General features: G+C 35.8%; 3 protein-coding genes across 7 annotated transcripts; all 3 read left to right on the forward strand.

The window, feature by feature from the left end:
• Positions 1 to 862: 862 nt before the first annotated feature.
• On the forward strand, positions 863 to 9,775 carry LOC126595581 (uncharacterized). 5 transcript variants are annotated; one of them, XM_050261862.1, is made up of 9 exons: positions 863 to 1,125; positions 2,685 to 2,842; positions 3,227 to 3,500; positions 4,621 to 4,651; positions 4,762 to 4,894; positions 5,020 to 7,839; positions 7,924 to 8,060; positions 8,667 to 8,725; positions 9,547 to 9,775. In XM_050261862.1, exons 1-6 carry the CDS (start codon positions 906 to 908, stop codon positions 5,113 to 5,115), a joined length of 912 nt encoding a protein of 303 aa, XP_050117819.1. In that variant the 5' UTR covers positions 863 to 905; the 3' UTR covers positions 5,116 to 7,839; positions 7,924 to 8,060; positions 8,667 to 8,725; positions 9,547 to 9,775. The 5 variants fall into 5 exon arrangements, with proteins under 5 accessions (XP_050117819.1, XP_050117818.1, XP_050117817.1 ...); XM_050261861.1 differs by having other exon boundaries at positions 5,020 to 7,782; XM_050261860.1 differs by having other exon boundaries at positions 5,020 to 8,060.
• A 6,761-nt stretch (positions 9,776 to 16,536) lies between these two features.
• On the forward strand, positions 16,537 to 17,620 carry LOC126595589 (major allergen Pru ar 1-like). Its single transcript, XM_050261874.1, has 2 exons — positions 16,537 to 16,963; positions 17,135 to 17,620. Exons 1-2 carry the CDS (start codon positions 16,780 to 16,782, stop codon positions 17,440 to 17,442), a joined length of 492 nt encoding a protein of 163 aa, XP_050117831.1. The 5' UTR covers positions 16,537 to 16,779; the 3' UTR covers positions 17,443 to 17,620.
• An 840-nt stretch (positions 17,621 to 18,460) lies between these two features.
• LOC126595590 (major strawberry allergen Fra a 1.07-like) lies at positions 18,461 to 19,234 on the forward strand. The gene is made up of 2 exons (XM_050261875.1): positions 18,461 to 18,691; positions 18,801 to 19,234. The coding sequence occupies exons 1-2, from the start codon at positions 18,508 to 18,510 to the stop codon at positions 19,097 to 19,099; spliced, it is 483 nt and encodes a 160-aa protein (XP_050117832.1). The 5' UTR covers positions 18,461 to 18,507; the 3' UTR covers positions 19,100 to 19,234.
• Positions 19,235 to 19,743: the final 509 nt, after the last annotated feature.

The raw sequence follows: 19,743 nt of genomic DNA on the forward strand, positions 1-19,743 counted from the left end.
TCCTCGTGAGCCACCAACGAGTACTCCTATCTAAAACCTGGAGGGGCGCAAAACAGAAAGTGTGAGTGGGCAAAAACAAAGTTTTTCAAAACCATTTCATTTATCAAAAGTAGTAACCCCTCGCCGTAAAACCTACATAATTCCCAGAAAATAGCACACATGCTTATAGCTCAAAACCAAATTCGAAATAACAATTCCACAAATATACCATGTCAAATCTCATTAAGAAATAAGTAAGCCAGGTGAAATAAACCAATATGAAATGGTAAGCCAGCCGGAGTCACCTAACATGATCTGTACGGCTGGATCTATAACTCATCAACTAGTTCTCTGTACACAAGTCGGAACCACCTAAAGTGGTCTGTACGACAGGCTGGGTGTAAATAAATACGCTCAAGTGCTACAGTCACGACAGGCTAGGTGTAAATAAATACGCTCAAGTCGCTAAGATTCTATTTTCCACATTTAGAAGCAACTTGGAAATATATAATGCAAGTTGATCTGGAGCAATCTGATTTACATAAATTATATTATATATACTAAAACTTAGTTAAGTTTGGCAATGTTCAGCAATAGTGAAAGGGCGGAAATGCCCCTGATTTTTCGTTTGCTTAGCCGTTTTGCTGCTGGTTTGCACAGTTAAATATTTGTTATGCCCTTGATTGCCACGTGTTGATGATCCTTTGTCTATCATCTGTGGGTCTTTGTAATTTTTTATATTTTTTTTGTGCCACAAACCATGTGCCGAGTTTAACTCCTGACAATTTTACTGTTTATTAACAGTAAAATGTCAAAAATGACGCTCATCCCGTTTCTTCTTCTTTTCCCTTATCTTGCTTTTTTGCACGGTAAAAGCAGCCTTTCTTTCCACCTGTCGATCATCCCATTTCTCCTTCCTTTCCCCCATGTTACTTTTTTTTTTTTTTTGCACTGTAAAACCACTCCTTCTCTCCACCTATCAATCATCAATGCATTTTGTTTCCATATTTCCTTTGATTTTCACTTTACTCTTTCGCATATCTCCTTCTCCCTTTTTTTCTCTGCTTTTTTTTTACATCTGTACTTTTCTCGGTCAGGATTCTCAACCTCAGTTGTGCTCTAACCTACCTTCATTTCTTGCAAAAGGTAACTTCTTTCGCTCATCTCTTGACGGTGTGGGTGTTTAATTTTTTATTTTTTTTTGTGATTTTTTATTTGCAGCTGCGTTTTAATTTTGGTTTTCTGGAATCTTGCTTTTTCTGCTTTTCCGATCTCCATTTTTCTGCGTGTTCTTCGCTTATCATTCCAAAAAATTTTAAAGTCCTATAAAAGATAGTGTTTTGTGCTGTTTAGTTGAGAGTGAGTGATTATCTTTTTCAATGTTGTGTGCTTAGGAGTGTTAATTTTAATTTGTGATACCTCTTTGGTTTAAATTTTGTTGTTGTGAATGGTTGTTTAGATTTGGGGTTTTTCTTTGCAGGGGTGGATTTTTTGCTTATTGATTATTACTTGCTATCATGGCTTAATTCATGTTTTTTTTTCAAATTTTATTTGCTTCTGTTAATTTGAAGATGTATAAATTTAAAGAGTGAGTCTTTAACAATGATTGCAGTACATGTGAGTTGGTGTTGCTATACTGGACTGGACTAGAAAACCACGTAATTTGATGTGGGGGGATTGCTTTTGTTTAATTTTTTCTATTTTTTGGGTGTTGTTTCAGTGGTTTAATTATAACTGTTGGAAGAGCAAGATGAGTTTTTTTTGTTTGCTTAGAAAGAAGTTGGATGATGCAAATGTAGTTCGATTATATTTATAAATAAGGATAGTAGATTGTATGATTTAGTGTGTTGTGTTGTTTACTATAAACTAATTTTCAATCTGTGTCGGTATGATTTAGTTGAGGTTAATGTAATTCATTGGATGACATTGTTTATAGTTGAACTAAATTTTGTGTCTTTTAGTAAGTTTCTATCATTTGAACCAAGTGAAAAAATAAGTTTAATTGAAATAGGCAAAGGGAGAAAAATTGGAAGAAAAAGCTGTGATTTTTATAAATGTGAACGTTCAAACTGATCATGGTGCAGAAAAAAAGGGGTGTTGGTCTTTCTCAGTAATAGAGCTTTGTAAATATTTATAAATAGAGTGTCTTGCAGTGATGCAAAGAGATAAGGTTGTGTTGTTCATGGTTAACATATATTATTAATAGCATTTTGATGTGTTATATGTTTTTCTTTGTTTGTTTTTTTCTATTTTTAACATTGTCGGTTTAGTTTGTACACGTTATGTCTATAGTCGAGTTAAAATTTATTTGACTGCTTTTAAAGTTTTTATGTTGAATTTCATGTTAAAACATTATTCCTTTTTGAAATAGGTGGAAATATATTTTATGCTTTAGGCTGTGTGAAATTTTAAGGCTTGGTTTGGTGCTGTTAAACATAGTTGACAAAAGTCTTAGCTGCTTTGCTAAAATTAGTGTATGGTATCGTTTTCATTATGAGATTAACCAATGACTATGCATTGTAAATAGAGACAAATAGATATTTGGCAATGGTCGACAATTATGTGCCCACAATTGTTTCACTCTCAGTACAAGATAATTTTTTTTAAGAATTTTGTCATTGCCTCATTTTTTTTCCCTTCTTATGTTTAAAGCTTTGCATTGTAAGAATTTCTAAATTTATAAAATTTATGCTTTATTTGAGCAGGTCAAATGGAAAACGTAGCTCCAACTCCTATTGATAAATTGCAACCATATGTAAAGGCAGCAAAGATAAAAGTTCGGATTTGCAGGATATGGAAGTCGACAATCCCTGGAACTGTTCAGAAATATACAGCTCTGCATTGTATATTACTTGATGAAATGGTGAGAGAACATTATTTCAATATTTTAATTACAACTATTTGCAAAGATAATTAACAGCTCTTAAAAAATATACAGTTTTCATTCTATATTACTTGATAAAATGGTGAGAAATGATTATTTTAGTAATTTAATTACAACTGCTTACAAAGATAATTAACAAGAAATATATTATTTTTGTTTCTGACTCTTTTTTACGTGTTAGATAATAAACTTTAATTTTGTTCCTGTGAATAGAGTGTGTTGTAACTGCATACCTATCTATTTATCTTATACAAAATATAATCCATATTTTGATTGTGTTTGTCAATTGCATTTGTAACGTTTTTTTTTCTTTTGTAACATTTTTTTTTTCTTTTTGTTTTTCCACCCTGATCGATTGCAAAGAAATATGTGATTGAAACTTGCACAACAGAGCTGGACTATCAAATTGTTGCTTCGAAGATAGAAGCTGGAAGCTGCTATGAAATTATGGGTTTCCGTACGAATAGAATGAGGGGTCAATACAGAGTTGTGCCACATGATACCCAAGTTGTGTTCACTAGGAAAACAATTTTCAAAAAATTGTCTAGTGTGTTTCCGCCTATCCATAGACACCGGTTCTTTTTGCAAGATTATAACACACTTCATCCTCGCCTCAACATGGTTGATATCCTTACAGGTAACAATATATGTATATATATGCATTAAAAAACTTTTTTCTTTATTTTGTAAAATGAATTTTAACACTTCCACTATATTTGTTTGTTAAATTGCAAGATATCATTGGTCATGTAATTGGTGTGCAAGAGTTGGACCAAAGCAAATTAATCAGAGAATTGCACATAAGTGTGATATAGCTATTGAAAACATCATGTTGCTTCTTCTCTATGCTTTCTGTGATTCTAAATTATTTTATCTATCTATTATATCCACGTTACAAAATTTTTAAATGTTATCTCACAAATCAATATTGTTAAACCATTATATGATACTTATCATGTTGAGTGCTTACTTTACTCATAACAAATTAAACAAATTTCTTCCTGGCTTTTGAATATCCGTTTCAAATTTTTATTTTTCAATAGAAAAGAAGAGATGAAGATTACATTATGGGCAGATGTTGCAAAGACTTTTTCTTCTTTGTCAATGGAGACATTATCTGCACCAACAATTGTTGTTTTCACAAGTCTAAAAGTGAAGTTGTACCTTGGTACCTAACTCAATAAAAAAATTAACCTGTTTGGTATCTTTATTGTTCTGGTTCCTCCTATAGATTATGTTAATTAGCTGTTAACACAACATTTCGAAATATTTGCTACCTCTAATGAGTTTTTCACATAATTTATTATCAATGATAAAATGAGTGTTTATGTTTTCTATTCACATTTGGAAACACAATTGTTTGTTTGTTTATTAATTTTTAGCTGCTTTTGAATAGAAGTATTGTTCTAATTTGAAATCGCATGCTTCCTTTCTTTTTAAGGCATTGCCTTGCAACTGTTTAAATGTAGTGCTGCTCAGTAAGTTGTTTCATTATTTTCATAATTTGGTTTCCTTTTTGTAAAATTGCTTATTCAAATTGGAATCTTTGTGAACAAACAAATCATTGCACAACATGTTAAGATTATTTAGGCAAACATGGAATCCTGTGAATCACGTTTGGATATTATTTTTAAACTTACATCCAATTATTTGAATTGTTTATTTATATTTTGCTTATGCTATTTTCGTTATTTTTTTATCCACATGCAAGATTGTGTTGAGCAGCACTACCTCATCGCTTTTCTTTCTTGATCCAGACATCCCGGAACTAAATGCGTACAAATCAGTGTGAGTGCATTGACAATTATTTTTAAAAAAATGAAGATATTTTTATTATTTTTACAATAAAACAGATTTTTTAAAGCTATTCAAATAATATTATGTTTTAAATCATGCAGGTTTTCTAACAACACAGAAGCTGTAAAACTATTGGCACCGTCTTCGAGACAAGTGAATGAATCTCAAATTTTGCAGACTGCCAGGATAGTGACAGTTGATGAATTAACTTTTTTTGATCCAGATTTATATAAGGTAGGAAGCTTTATATAACTTCTTATATTTGGGTCAAAATTTACAACTGCAATTTTTACATTTTTAGTGAAACCCATATACATGATGGTTCATCCTTATACAAATGGTTTTAAAATATTTTACAGGATGAGACATTTTTGTGTAGAGCATCCATCAAGCGCTTTGACACAAGATATAACTGGTGGTATAGTACCTGCCCAAATTGTGTCAAGCTGATGTAGAAGGATCCCTACGTGTGCATAGGAAAAAAATTTATCGTCAAGTAGAAAAGACAAAAATGCCTCTAGCTGGCTTAACGTAATGATATGAGGACGTATTTTATCCTCATATATTTTATTGGATTTCTTGACATATTTGGATAGAGAACGACCCTACATGCGCGTAGGCAAAAACTGCTTGTGAAACAGAGTTATAACGAAGAAGTTGTTGACATTTGAAGTGGAGGGCAAAATAGATATTTTACCATTAATTTGGAAGGCTCCAGAAAATCTAGAGCAATGGGATAAGCCACGTGTGGCTGAGATTGAGGAAGGAAGTGAGATGGACGAAGGAGATACAGGAAGAAAGGAGAGAAAATGAGGGAGGGGCTACCCAATGGGAAAGGAGGGAAATGAGGGAAAGAAAAAAAAAAGAAAAAAAAAGAAAGAAAGAAAAAAAAAAGTGAACGAGTGTTCTTCCCGACCCGACCTGGGGACAAGCAATATGATGCCATTCGCAGTGTTTCACGGCGGATTGTCGCCATCCATCACTTGGAAATACCTACCCAACCTCCCTTCTACCATTTACACCAAAAAATCAGAAGAAATTTAGTTGAAGTTTGGTGGAAAACCCACCATGGGTGTTGCGGGAAACCTTGCCCGAGATCCACCATTTTTGAAACGATTTCATTCAATTACCACCACCAAAACATTCCTCTAGAGGTCAGAAACAAAGCCCAAACCACTATAGGTGCAGCCGAACACCGGAGGTGAAGGATCGAAGCCACCCATTTTTAGGATTTCCGACTAGTTTGAGCGAAATTGGAGCCTTTCCCGGCTGAATTGGACTTCAGCCCAGGTATGAAAGTTGTTCCCCTCATTGAACTCTACTTGCCTGTAAAATTTGGTAATTTTTAGAGTTAATCAGAAAATTGGGTTTCCGTTCACCGGAACCGCCACCCGCGGGGGCATGTGCGGTGGCGCATGGCTAGTGGGCCGACGTTATCTTCTCATGCGAATTTTTATATTTTAAATCCGTAGTTGGTACCCATTTGGTGTGGTTCGATTGTGAAATCTAATGTAGCTTATTGCCGTTATTAGATTATTTTCGGAAATGAATAAAAGGATCAATGGTGAACTACAAAAGGCTTGATCCTGCTCAAGGGTACGTAGGCAGTCTAATCGGGGTTAGATGCAGCCTTAAATAATTGAGAATTATATTTTGTTGGGAAGTTGATTTAAGAAAAGAAATTTGATACATAAGATGAAATAAAGTCTTATGTTTTTTGTAAGTAAATTTTGGTTGTAGATTTTTTTTAGTACCTAGGAAAGTTAAATAAAGAGTAGTGTTTAATGGTAGTAAAATAAACAAGAGTTTGAATTGGGCCTATCATCGGAATTATTTCCCGAAAATAAATATTTCTGGGCGGGGCGTTATAACCTCACTCAAACAAAAAATATATGAATATATTGTACCTATAAGTGAGATATGAAGCACAACTAAAAGGTAGAAAAACATAAATTATCTACAAGCAAGACACATTAACCTGTAATACAAATTGATTATAAAAAAGAATATGTCATATAGGTAGATAAATACAATTAACCTATGATATAGGTTGATTATAAAAATTAAAAAAGAAACCTATTAATGAGGTTTAATGCAAGAGGAAGAACAAGAAAGAAAATTGAAGAGATAATTAGAAAGAAAATTAATTTTTATAGTAGATCTTATCATTAAAGAGATATTCATTGATAATAAAATAATTAAATTTAATGAATTAGACTTATTTTAATAAACTAGACTATTTCTACTTACTTGATGTCTAAAAGAATTAAACTTATATCAAATTTCCTTTTTTTTAAACACTAACTAAGACTAATCAAGTTGTCCAAGAAAATTCACATTTTCCTTGAGATGACTATAAAACTTAAAGACTTAATAAGAAAGTGTTATTACTTTACTGGCTACATTATAGCCACTTCGATAAATTCTTTCCGTTTTTGCAAGGGCTTCTTGCAATGTGACAGCCCGTCCCTGATTTTAAGAGTTTTTAAAGTTTTAATATAGGATTTTACAAAAATGCCCTTTGAGGCACGCGCATTATTCGAGGTTAATCGTTGTGTTGTGCCATCTAAGATTTGTTTTCTTGACTTATCCTCGTAGTACTCGTCGCTACGGAAGCGTGGACGCAGACGGTTCGTTATTTGGAGTTATAACGAAAAAGATTTTAAAGTTTGAAGTTTGGACATTTTATGAATTTTATTATTTAAAATTTGGATGGCCCAGATTAAAGGAAATCTGAAATGGATGGCTTGGATGTAAGAGAAAGAAAATAAAAATAAAAAGATCTAGAAAGGTTTTGTGTGTGTGTGTGTGTGTGTGTGTGTGTGTATGTGACGGGAAAGGGGGAAGAAAAGAGAAGAAGAATAAGAGATTGGGCAAAAACTGCCCAACCAGAGGAAGAGAGCAGGAGCTCCGGGAGAGAAAGGAGAGAGAGCTGGCGAATGGGGAGAAGAGAGAGAGGAGACTGGCCAATCAGAAAGCAAGAAATGAGGAAATGAGGAAATGAGAAAGGGCGAGAAGCGGATGAGAGAAGAAAGAAATGGGTTTTCCCCAACTCGTGTACCCGCGCGCCCATCTCCATTTTTCCGACGATTTTCACCGGATTTCTCACAAATTGGATCAAGGTACCACTCCCAACCAACACCTAGGCCTTTGATGGTGGTTTGGTGAAGAACGCACCCGTGGGTGCCGCGACTTTCTTGTTCAAATTCTTCAAATCTTGAAACGTTTTCTTTCAATTACTAACATCATTAGCATTCCCTTAGGACATGGAACAAAGCCCAAGCATTAGTTGGAGCATTGGAGTGGTTTTGGAGGTCGAATTGAAAACACCCATTTCTACGGTTCTTCACGGGTTTGATGAAATTGGAGCCTTTCCAAGCCAAATTGGCCTTGGCCTCAGGTATAAAGTTTACTCTACTCATTGAGATCTTCAAATCTACAAATTTTGGTAATTTTTAGAAATAGTTGAATTTTCTGGCGAGCCGGGGGGGCCGACCGCCACCCGCGGCGGCACGTGGCCAATGGCCCGCCAATGTCATTCTTAGCATGTGTTTAATGTTCTAGATTCAGTTTTAATAATTGATGGACGTAAATTGAGTAATTGAACCTAAGTTCGTTACGTTTCGTGGTTAGGTGAAAATGTGAATTGACGATCCGACCGTTGGATCGTCACCAAACTTTGATACATTGTAATACATAATATTTGAGGATTATAGGAACTTACGGATTGGAAATCTGATATACGGATCTTCCGGAATTGGAATTGTAAGTTCATAAAATAGAATGTTAACCGTCACTTGGTTTTGACAATTGACGGAGATCCGACCGTTGGATGGTAAGGAAATTTTAGGATATCGTTCTAGAGATATATTATGGACCTCTGGAAGTTATGGATTGGAAATCTGAGTTACAGATCTTCCGGATCGAACTACGTAGTAACGTGTTTTATATAAGTTATATATTCTATCGATATGATTTCTGAGGTTGGATTTGATTATTGTTCTAGACGCCGATCGTCATGACGCCTTGATGTGTGGTGCTAGGGAGTTGTAGGGCGAACTCCAGGTGAGTGGGCAGTATTTCTGTTTATACCTATATACTACTGATTTTCCTAGAAATTGAAATTAAATGAAAGTATGTTTTAAAATGCCATGCATACATATATATGAAATATGTGAATTAGTAATTGATGCATATATGTTAAATGGTGTTGTGGACGCACATGTGAGTATCAGGTGAGTTTTATGTTAATCATATGATTTGTTGATGATGTGAATTGTGTTGAGAGCTCATAACATGCACCCCTGGTGTTAGTGCTTTATATTATTCACCCGCACCGCATGCTCACCTTGGATCCAAGTAGGTGCATGTCGTACAGACCATGAGAGGGTTCCGATATGCTAGTCGTACAGACCACTAGAGGTGGTTCCGACTGGTAGGTGACCTTAGATTATGTGCACAGATGATTGATGAGAGAAGCACTAGAGCGTATTATTACACCATTCTTGTCGTACAGACTACTTTAGGTAGTTCCGACTTATGTGCAGAGTAGTGCCGTACAGGTCACAGTGGTGACTCCGGTTGGATTGGATATTGAGCTATAGAATTAACTGTACAGGACCAACTGCAGGGTCTCCGGTTGATTCCTTATTTCACTTGTTATATTGATGCATCTTTATTATGTTTTGATGCATAGCATGGCCTATTTTCTCGAAAAGTGTTAAAGACTGGTGATTTGAGTTTTGAGATTATATATGGTTATATATATACTATTTTCTGGGAAAGTATACAGGTTTTACAGCGAGGGGTTATAAATGTTTTAAATGAAATGTTTTCGAAAAACTTTGTTTTACTGACCCACTCAATTTTGTTTTACGCCCCTCCAGGTTCAAGTTAGCAGAGCTTTGGTGGCCACGAGGAATCCAACGGTGTTCTGACAGAATTCACAAAAGTAGGATTCACCCCCGGGTGTTATATCTTAGTAATTGTATCTTTAAAGCTTCCGAACTATGTAAATGGTTATGTCACTCTCACGTGATGGCCAGCATGCCCTCCTTCGGGACGGGGTGTGTCATGCAAACCTTTCAAATCTTTATACAGATGTTTATACCTACTCGACATAGATTTCTCAGTTTGGGATGTGCCTTGAATATGCTCGACAAATTGTGCATGAACTTCTTTCACGTTTATTGTACTCTCATCTCATTCCCGTGATCAGGTAATGAGTAACAAGCACCTAAGCATGAAGCAAAGTAATGTCTTCCTCTAACGACCAATTTGCCTTCTCACTCATTTTTGTTGGTAACAAAAGAATTTGGGAAGTAGAAAACAAATATAGGAAATTGTAGTAAAAATAAATATTGAGTTGTGGTGTGGGGAATAAAGAAGATGGTTGGGTATTTATAGAAAAAATAAATTGGGTATTCTTTGGTAATTTTTTTTAATTTTTTGGATTTTTTAAGATTTTTTACTGTTGGATAATCATGGTCGTTGATTTTATGGCACAGCAAAATGGTTTTGAAAATTAGCCCAGGAAAAACGATTCGTGGTTGTTGATTATGTCTTATGTTCAAGACTTCAAGATTCGCACGTGCAGCCAATCCATCTTTAGAATTTTTATCTATATCTAGCAATGTTATTCTTCTCGATATGCATAACATCAAGATTGTGTCTAATCAACAGATGCCTCCTAGTTCATAAAAAATAGATTTCTTCTTCCACTGACTCTTACTACTTTTACTGCTCTCGGTTCTTCCTCTGCGTTGCCCAATCGAAGCATATTTGTTTGGTTTTCCAAAAGTAAATCTCAAAGTAGAAAATTCTTCGATACATTGTAAACGAGTCAACTGCCTTGGTGCACTACGATGCTCTCGCTGACCATTAAAAGTTGTGGTTTGCTTTTGAAACCTATGATTATCAACAATAAAGTGTTGATGCCCCAAATAGCAAATCTTACAACTTGTCGGCAAGTAAATAGATTCTTTATCATGCATGCAATGTGGACAGGCTTTATATCCATTTGTACTCCATCCTAATCGACAACATTTCATAAGCCGAAAAATCACTTATAGTCCATAAGATGGCAACCTTCATCGTAAAATTTTGGTTGGAATACGCATCATACGTGAGAGTGCCCACCTCCCACAACTCATCCAACCCGTCAATTAATAGACCTATGTACACATCAATATCTTTATCGGGACTACGCGGTCCTGGTATTAATATAGACAACAACAAATTTGATTGCTTCATACACATCCAGGATGACAAATTGTAAACTGAAAGCACTACAGGCCATGTGCTATGGTCTTGCCTCATTTTCCCAAAAGGATTAAATTCATCACTAGCCAACCTTAATCAAACATTTCAAATTTTTTACGTAAACTCCAGATATAAATTATCCAAATGCTTCCATGCTAGAGAATCTGAAGGATGTCTCATAAACTCATCCTTAGGATATTCAGTTGCGTGTCACCTCATATGTTCAGCCGTATGATTTGACATATAAAACCGCTGCAATCGTGATTTTAAAGGAAAATACCAAATAACCTTAGCTGCAATTTTTTTCCTAGAGCCATCCTCTTCTTTAGCATTTGTATATCTTGATTTACCACAAACCGAGCATGCGGTCAACTCTGAAGTGTCTTTTCAACAGATCATGCAATTATTGGGGCATGCATCAATCTTCACATACGTCAAACCAAGTCATTTATAAGTGTTTTTGCCTTATAACAAGATTCAGGCAAACAATCCCTTTAAGACAACATTCTTTTACTTAACTCGAGTAACGTGGTGAAAATCTCGTCCGGCATTCCCTCTAAACACTTGATTTGATACAATCTTACAACTGGCTCCAATTTTTTAAATTCCTTACAACCTGGCCACAAATCTTAATCTACCTCTTCAAGCAACTTAAAAATAGTTTCGACCTCTTCCGTACACCATTCCCCAATAGGGGGTTCAGTAGATGGCCTAACACCTTCTTCCGTTAATGGTTGGAAAATCACATCATCAAGGAAATCATGAATATCAGTCAACCCATCTCCTTTTCATTTTCTCTAGTTCCCACATTTTGCTTTCCAATGTTAGGCTCCCCATGATGTCGCCACGAAGCTTTTTTGCAATCTTGATCCATATCATACAACACAAGATATTCGACAATAGTTTTTCTAACAAAAGTATATTGATTATAACATCTTTTGCAAGGACATCTAAACTTATCAAGGCTAGCATCATTCGCAACTGCTTGATCCAAAAACAAATTAATTTCATTTGTATACGCTTCCAAATTTTACGGTATCGTCAACCAACTCTTGTCCATGTTTTACCACTTTACGATGGCAAAATATTACGTTGAAACTAAGATGCCTACAATCTTTCAATCCCTATTTTTTAACCCCCAAACTCTATCACGATTGCAATCTTTTAATTTCCAACACCTATAATAGTAAAACAAATTTAAAAAAAAAAAACAACAACAAAAGGTTAACAAAAATATGCTTATTTACTTTTGAATATTTATTAAATTCAAGTTTTGTATATCCTCTTGGCAATTAAAGTGCAAGATAATATATACCTACATTACTAAATATTACCAATTTATGTTATATTAAATATTATCAATTTTAACATAAATATTTTTAAATAATATTTATTTCAATTTCTGACACACCCCGACCGAGGTCAAGGCATGCTGGCCGTCACGTGAGAGTGACGTAGCCATGTGCACAATATGGAAGCGATAAAGATAGCAAATATACGAATAATTAAAAACCACATTATTAGAGTACACTACTAAACAGAAAGTGATAGGAGTTAATTACAACAATAAACACTCCTAATTCAGAGCATAAAGTCTAGGTGCAGTCCAGTAGGACAAGTACTAGTTACACAGTACCATGAATGTCCTACTATTATTCAACTAGGTCAGAACTGCCTCGAATCCCGAGTCATCAGCAGCAAGCTTACTTAGAACCTGGAGGGGCGCAAAATAGAAAACGTGAGTGGGCAAAAATAAATGTTTTACAAAACCATTTCATTTATCAACATAACTAACCCCTCGCTGTAAAACATGTATAATTTTCGCAGAATCAAGATATAAGCATATACATATATATATATATATATATATATATATATATATATATATATATATATATCTGAAATCAAATCACTTCAATTCATGCTTCACGTAATCATATTCATATGTATATATGCCATACCAAGATATAATAGAGTAAACAATTCAGGTAAGAATAAATTCATAGAAATATGATATATTAGCCGGAACCCCTGAGGTGGTCTGTACGGCTGAATTCATAGCTCAAACTCAATCTAGCCGGAGTCACTACTATGACCTATACGGCAATATACTGCACATAAGTCGGAACCACTGAAAAGGGTCTGTACGATAAGGTTGGGTGAAATACAGTTATACTCAATTCTATTCTCTCATAATAGCCGTGCGATAATTCGCTAGTCACCTACGAGTCGGAATCATAAATAAGGTATGTACGACAAGACTGTGCACTTAAGTTGGATCCAATATGAGCATATAGTGCGGGAGGTGACGTAAATAAACAGGCATGTACTTCATATTTCTGGCTAATTCACAATCACCTTAGGTGCAGCTTTATGAGCTCAACATTACTTAATCACATATCACATTTCACATATCATCGATGATTCACGTAACCAAACATAACTTACCTGAACTCACATGTGCCTTCACAGCACCACATTTTATATATATATATTCAACCACGCAATGCATATTCAAAATATAGAAGCATTTGACATATTATTTCAAAGCATATTTTCCTTAAAAATGCATTTCTGGGAAATATATCAAGTATATAAATATATACTGAAAACAAAAGCCCACTCACTGATATGTCGACGGGTCGTAATCCCCGAGTCGCCCGTGGATACGTTTGTCCTCAGGATAAGTCTCACCTATATGCGAATTAACTATAAAAACGTTATTTTAAAGCACATAGGCAAAACTATCTAATAACTTCTCATACATTGCTCAAAATGGGTATATGAATATACCACAGTGATCTACACGCTCACGCGCCGACAAGGGCACGGCAAAACGTGCCCCCACGCACGGCTAAACCTGACGGATTCCCTAACCACCGTTAGGGAATATTCTGTTAAAACCTAACAGATTTCGTTACCTTTAACTGACGGCGTCAGAATATTCCATCAGAATTGACGGAATATTTCGTCGTCTTCAACCTCAGACTTCGACGACCGTCGTCGTTGCCGGAAACTGGGAAAATTTTTAAACTCACTAATCTCGCTCGTTTCTCAACCATTTCCTATGAAATTACTACCAAAATGAAGCTTAGAGTTCATAGAATCACGTTATACCTATTTGAAGCCTCAAATCTCACGAAATCACATCGGAGCAAAGCTCAAAAATTCGGTGACCTCTGTAACTCCTCGAACCTGGGCTTTCCGACGTCCAAATTTCACCAACGATCCACTCCGAGCCTCCTTAGGACCTCCTAAAGCTCCCTATGAACTTAAAAACTCCTAAAAACCACGCATTAATTAGTGCATGCACATTACTCAAGATCGGGGTTATGGTTTCTCGGGTTTTCAACGTCCAAAACACCTCGAAACTTCTAAAAAACTTAAATAAAGTTGTTTAGAACCTTTCTTAACCATTAAAACACGTTAAAACAACCACGATCAAAGTTAAGGTATTGTACCTCACACCGGAGCTTCTAGTTCCTCGAGTTCCTGTGAACTTCTCCTCGAACTAAGGGTACCATTCGACTCGTGGAGTTACCAGGAAGACGATGGTGACTTTAAATCCCTCGATCTGTAAATGGTAGTTGGTGTTTGGGAGTTGTTCGTACGAGAAGGGAGGGAGAGAGAGAGTGAACCGAGAGGGAGAGTACGAGAGAGAGAGAGAAGGTGATATGGATGTGTGTGTGTGTGGTCTAGAATTGGTCAACAACCCAAAATACACAATATACCTAATCCTAATTGGTCCAAAACAATTAGGATTTGAGAATAGTGATCCATACACAACACTTAGACCACATCACACAATTTAACGTCCATTGGTATTTCTGTCATTTCACATCATCAAGAATAAAAATATACACATCTTCGGGACGGGCTATGACAATTTCTACATAACAATTTAAGTGAGTAAAATAAATTAATTGAACATAAGTATTCCTAATTTATCTTACTAATTAAATTAAAATCTCTAAATAAAAATCTTGTGTGTTGAATAAAAAAAATTTAAACATCAAGCAGTTCATTAACAAAACTTGAATTATTGAAAGAATTTCATCGTCGATCTATTCTTTATGTACTCAGCTAACTAAAACAAAACCCTTGCAAAATCAAATCAAAAAATACAAATCAGCCACGAGGTGCTTGGCGGAAGAAGAAATAGAAGATGAAAAGAATAGAAGCAAAAAGAGTAAAAAGAATTGAAAAACTTACGGTGAGGTGAAGAGAAGAAAAATATTGAAGATGAAGAGTAAGAAATGAGTAAAATGAAGATGAGGAAGAAGAAGAAATGAAGATAATAAAGAAGAATAAAAAAATTGACGGCATAGAAATTTGAAAATAATAAAATAAACCACCTATGTCGGATAAAAATGACAATAATTTTACTATAATCGACAGAACACTAAAATAATATAATTATGACAGTTATAAACGTCACTATTAACTTCATAACAGCCAGGAATTGTTTAAAATATTTAAAAAATAGAAACTATCCGCTAGGAATTCTTGTTAAGGGCAGGAATTTTGTGCTTCAAAAATCATGGCGGTTATACCATGTTTATGTCGATTGTATCCAACATTTATCTCTCATGTCAAATATAAATGACATGAATTATTTGTTATCCAACATTAATTGAATGTCGTGTCGAATATGTTTTATATGACATAATGTCTTATTAAACCTTCGGTATCCTTCAACACATAAAGCTAATTTTGTTGTACTGTGCTTAGAAGCACGTGGGTGGGGCCCCTGTTCCCACAGCCTAAAGTCAGCCATGACATATCTCTCGCCAGCTGGCTCAAGGCCTGGTAATTGTTGGGCGGGCAACCCCACTGTCTTGCTGGAGCTCACCCCTGCCTGAGTAATTTTGGACCGTTGGAGTAGCAACTTTTGGGCCAAGGGCAAATATAACTCAATTGCCCTGCCAATTTTGATAACGATAGAACTGCTCTTCCAAAACTACAGTGTTTTACTCACCGATTAAAGTTATATATATAATTTTTAGTGTGACGCCGTATTTGAAAAAGTTCAAGCTGTGGTATGCAAAAATCAATCAACTGGCCCATAACAGTTGAAGCTTTTTCCCTTTTAGTAAAGGAATAAAACTCTATTTAGATCTTTGCCCAACTAAGAAATAATAGCCCAACCTCGTAAAATTTCTAATTCTGCCCTTGTTAATGGAGATAAATGGTAATAATATAGGTTTTTCCATCACAGATAGGTGTTACAAATGTTGAAGAGGTCACGGCGGAGGTTTAACAATCAGTAGGGAAACATAATTGGTCATTGGTTTAGACTCTACTAGCACCAAAACTTGAACATTGCAAGGGAAGTAACGTGTGACACGAGAATATAAACTCGAATTTGATACTAATTTGACAAAGATTTGATTATTGTTTAAAGTAAGAAGAGTTGGATCATGAAAATTCCATGTCACTGCAAGCCTAACATTACAAGCAGTCTTCCTCCTAAATATAAAACATACAACGTACCTTCCAGAGCATGGAAGTTCCATGTCAATACAAGTCATCCGGTTGATCATTTTTTAAGAGGAACTACCCGATTCCATCCCCTTGTCGAAAAGTCCACACTAGGTTACATTTGGTCCAACTTATACATCGGGGATCCACCATTAGAGTTTCATAAGACTTAAAAAATATTATTCAGACCAACAACTTGCAAGCAAAAAAGCAGCAGCCCACCACCTAAAGTTCTGCTCCATTATTCACATCCGAAAATTATTAATCTGATAAAATTTGCTCCTCCCTCCCTCTTTGATATTTTCACAAATCAGAACCTTTTTTTTTTTAGTTTCTTTGATCCCAACTCCCCAAGTGTTCATCAAGCAAAAGAAAACATGGGAATCACCAAGATCAGCCAGAAGTTCGTGACTCAGGTGACGCCACAGAGGATGTTCAACGCCTTGATCTTGGACTCCCACAACCTCTGCCCCAAGCTCATGTTCTCATCAATTAAAAGTATTGAATTCCTTAGCGGTTCAGGAGAAGTTGGAACCATCAAACAGATCAACTTCACTGAAGGTAAATTGTTAAGCACATAAAAAGTCAAATTAGCTAAAATTAATGATCACAATCAAATCTCAATTGTCGAATTCAAAATTAAACCAAAGATTGACGATATGGCAATCAGATAAAGACGACATACTGAAAACAATATCTAATTTTTGTGTTGGTTTTGTTGGGGATGTGCAGCTAGTCCTATGAAATATGTTAAGCACAGGATTGATGCTTTGGACAAGGAGGCCCTCAGCTGCAGCTACACATTCATCGAAAGCGACGCGTCGGATCACTTGATGGACAAGCTTGAATACATAACTTATGATGTCAAGTTTGAGGGGTATGGAAGAGGAGGATGCATCTGTCATTTGACCAGCACATACAAAGCCAAAGACGATATTCAGATCAAAGAAGAAGACATTGAGCTTGGCAAGGATAGAGCTATTGGGATGTATGAAGTTTTGGAAGCCTACCTCATGGCACACCCTCGCGCCTACATCTGAAAATTTTCAAGAAAGTTTTTATCAATTTTTGGGAATTCTGCTGTGGACAATATATCAAAAATATGGTTCATGTTGTTTTTCTTTTTTCCCAGAAGTGCTTTTCCAGTTCTTCTTTCCTAGACTTTCTTGTTGTTGTACAAGATTGTGATTAAGATAAATATTTAATTTTGATTCTAAATCAGGGGCTGGGCTGTGTACAAGTAGTTTATCCATTTTTTTTTCTTTTTTCATTTTTTATCAAGATAGTTCAACCAAAATATCTCAGCAGCATCCATCCTAAGCAAAGTGGAGGAGCAAATCTCAGATGGTAAACAGATTGGAATTCTAACCTGAAATTCTTAATTGGACTCTGTCAGTCATTTTATTTTAGTAAATTACTTGTTTTGATTTACTGGAGTTGAAAGGATTTAAAACACTTGCAAATAAGGAACTAGTTGTAGAAACACCATAAATTTGCAGCTGATTTAAGAACACGGTTGTATACACCTCTGTCATTATATTTCTCCCTTTTGGATGAGATACAAGGCTAATTCCCATAAAGAAAATAATGACATGAGGCCTAGAAACACGTAGTAAATTGTCATCCAAAAAGGACCTAATACAATTAGGAGGGTCATGAAACACAGTAATTAAGCCCCAACTCACGGCTATTTCCTAGATTAACAAGGTGGTTCACTACCATATCACGCTCTCTGTAAATATGTTATGTACTGCAAGGTGGTTCACTACAATGCAGGGAAAGCTTGGACCTCATAAGGATCCAAAGGATGCCACAGTTACTGAGAGATTTTGTAAGCGCCGCCCATATGTTTAAAAACATGTATTTCTGAGTTGAATCTTTAAAGTTTGAAACCGAAGTCTAACTTAGCGACCAAAATACTTTGCAACTTTGAAAGGCATTCAAAGACTGCAGCTACAACCCTACCCTACAACCTAATTTTTTATGTTTTCCACTTTGATTACACCAACCTAGCTACATACACACGCATCTCAAACTTAAGCTCTATATATGCATGCTGCCAATGGTTTCCAACTACAGCTGCTATTACAACTAATCTACAAATTATGGGTGTGACAAGTATAACACAGGAGTTCCTCTGCCCAATCGCCCCAGCGCGCATGTTCAAGGCTTTGATCATAGACTCAAAAAATCTGATACCAAAGCTGTTGCCCCAGTTCATCGCAAGCGTCGATGTAACACAGGGAGATGGAGGAGCAGGAAGCATTGAACAAGTCAATTTCACAGAAGGTTTGCAATCTGACATACAATTCACAAACAGATAAACTTTTGTTTCAGCAGTTCTGCAACGTTTCTTATGTCTTGCCTTAGTGAATATTTCGTTTGGTTTACTATGTAGGTAGCCATTTCAGATACGTGAAGCACCGGATTGACGAACTTGACGTAGAGAATTTTGTGTGCAAGTACACTATGATTGAAGGGGATGCATTAGGTGAGAAGCTTGAGTCTATTGCTTATGAGGTGAAGTTTGAGGCAGCTAGTGATGGGAGCTCAATCTGCAAGATGACAAGTAAATACAACACCATTGGGGAGTTTGAGGTCAAAGAAGAGGAAATCATAGCAGGCAAGAACAGTGCTATCGGGATATACAAAGTTGTGGAAGCCTACCTCTTGGAGAACCCAAATGTTTATTCTTGAGGTCATGGAGTCCTACATATACGTGGGAACAAACCATAAATAGTATTGCTGCAATTTAATTGTTTAGGATTCTTGTGAACCCTCCAACAAGGGTTGACATCATGGTTAATAAAACAAGAATATTGTTTGGATTTACTTGAACGTATTGTAAGAGATCGAAGGATCTGCTGGTCTTCCCCAATTACCAAATTAACATTCAGATGCTTTGGATATGTTCCAAATATAGGTGGATTTCTTGAGTATTTGTGCTCATATCTTTCATCTCGACAGACTTGGGCTTAGCCAAGTTGGCTAGAGCAGTGCGCTCTCCCTCTTTACCCAAGTTCGAATCTCCCCTCCCATTGTTTGGGTTAATTTAGTGTAGGGCCATAAAAATATGAATTCATGGTGCCAGCAACTCACATAATCTGTTTTAGTACAAAACTGGAATCCAGTTTTTGGTCATTAATGGGAAATCATCAGACAAAAATTGCATTAAGCAAAAGCATAGCCACCACACCAGCCTGTATATTCCTTAGGTTTGACGTCACAAAAGCTAGTCAATTTTCTTCAATCTTTGGGGAAATGGACTTTGTAAACACATCACTGCATGCAATCTCACAAACGTTGTCAACGACTCAATGGAAAGCTAGTCAATATTCTTC

This window comes from Malus sylvestris, chromosome 13 (assembly GCF_916048215.2).
Source record: "Malus sylvestris chromosome 13, drMalSylv7.2, whole genome shotgun sequence".
NCBI lineage: Eukaryota > Viridiplantae > Streptophyta > Magnoliopsida > Rosales > Rosaceae > Malus > Malus sylvestris.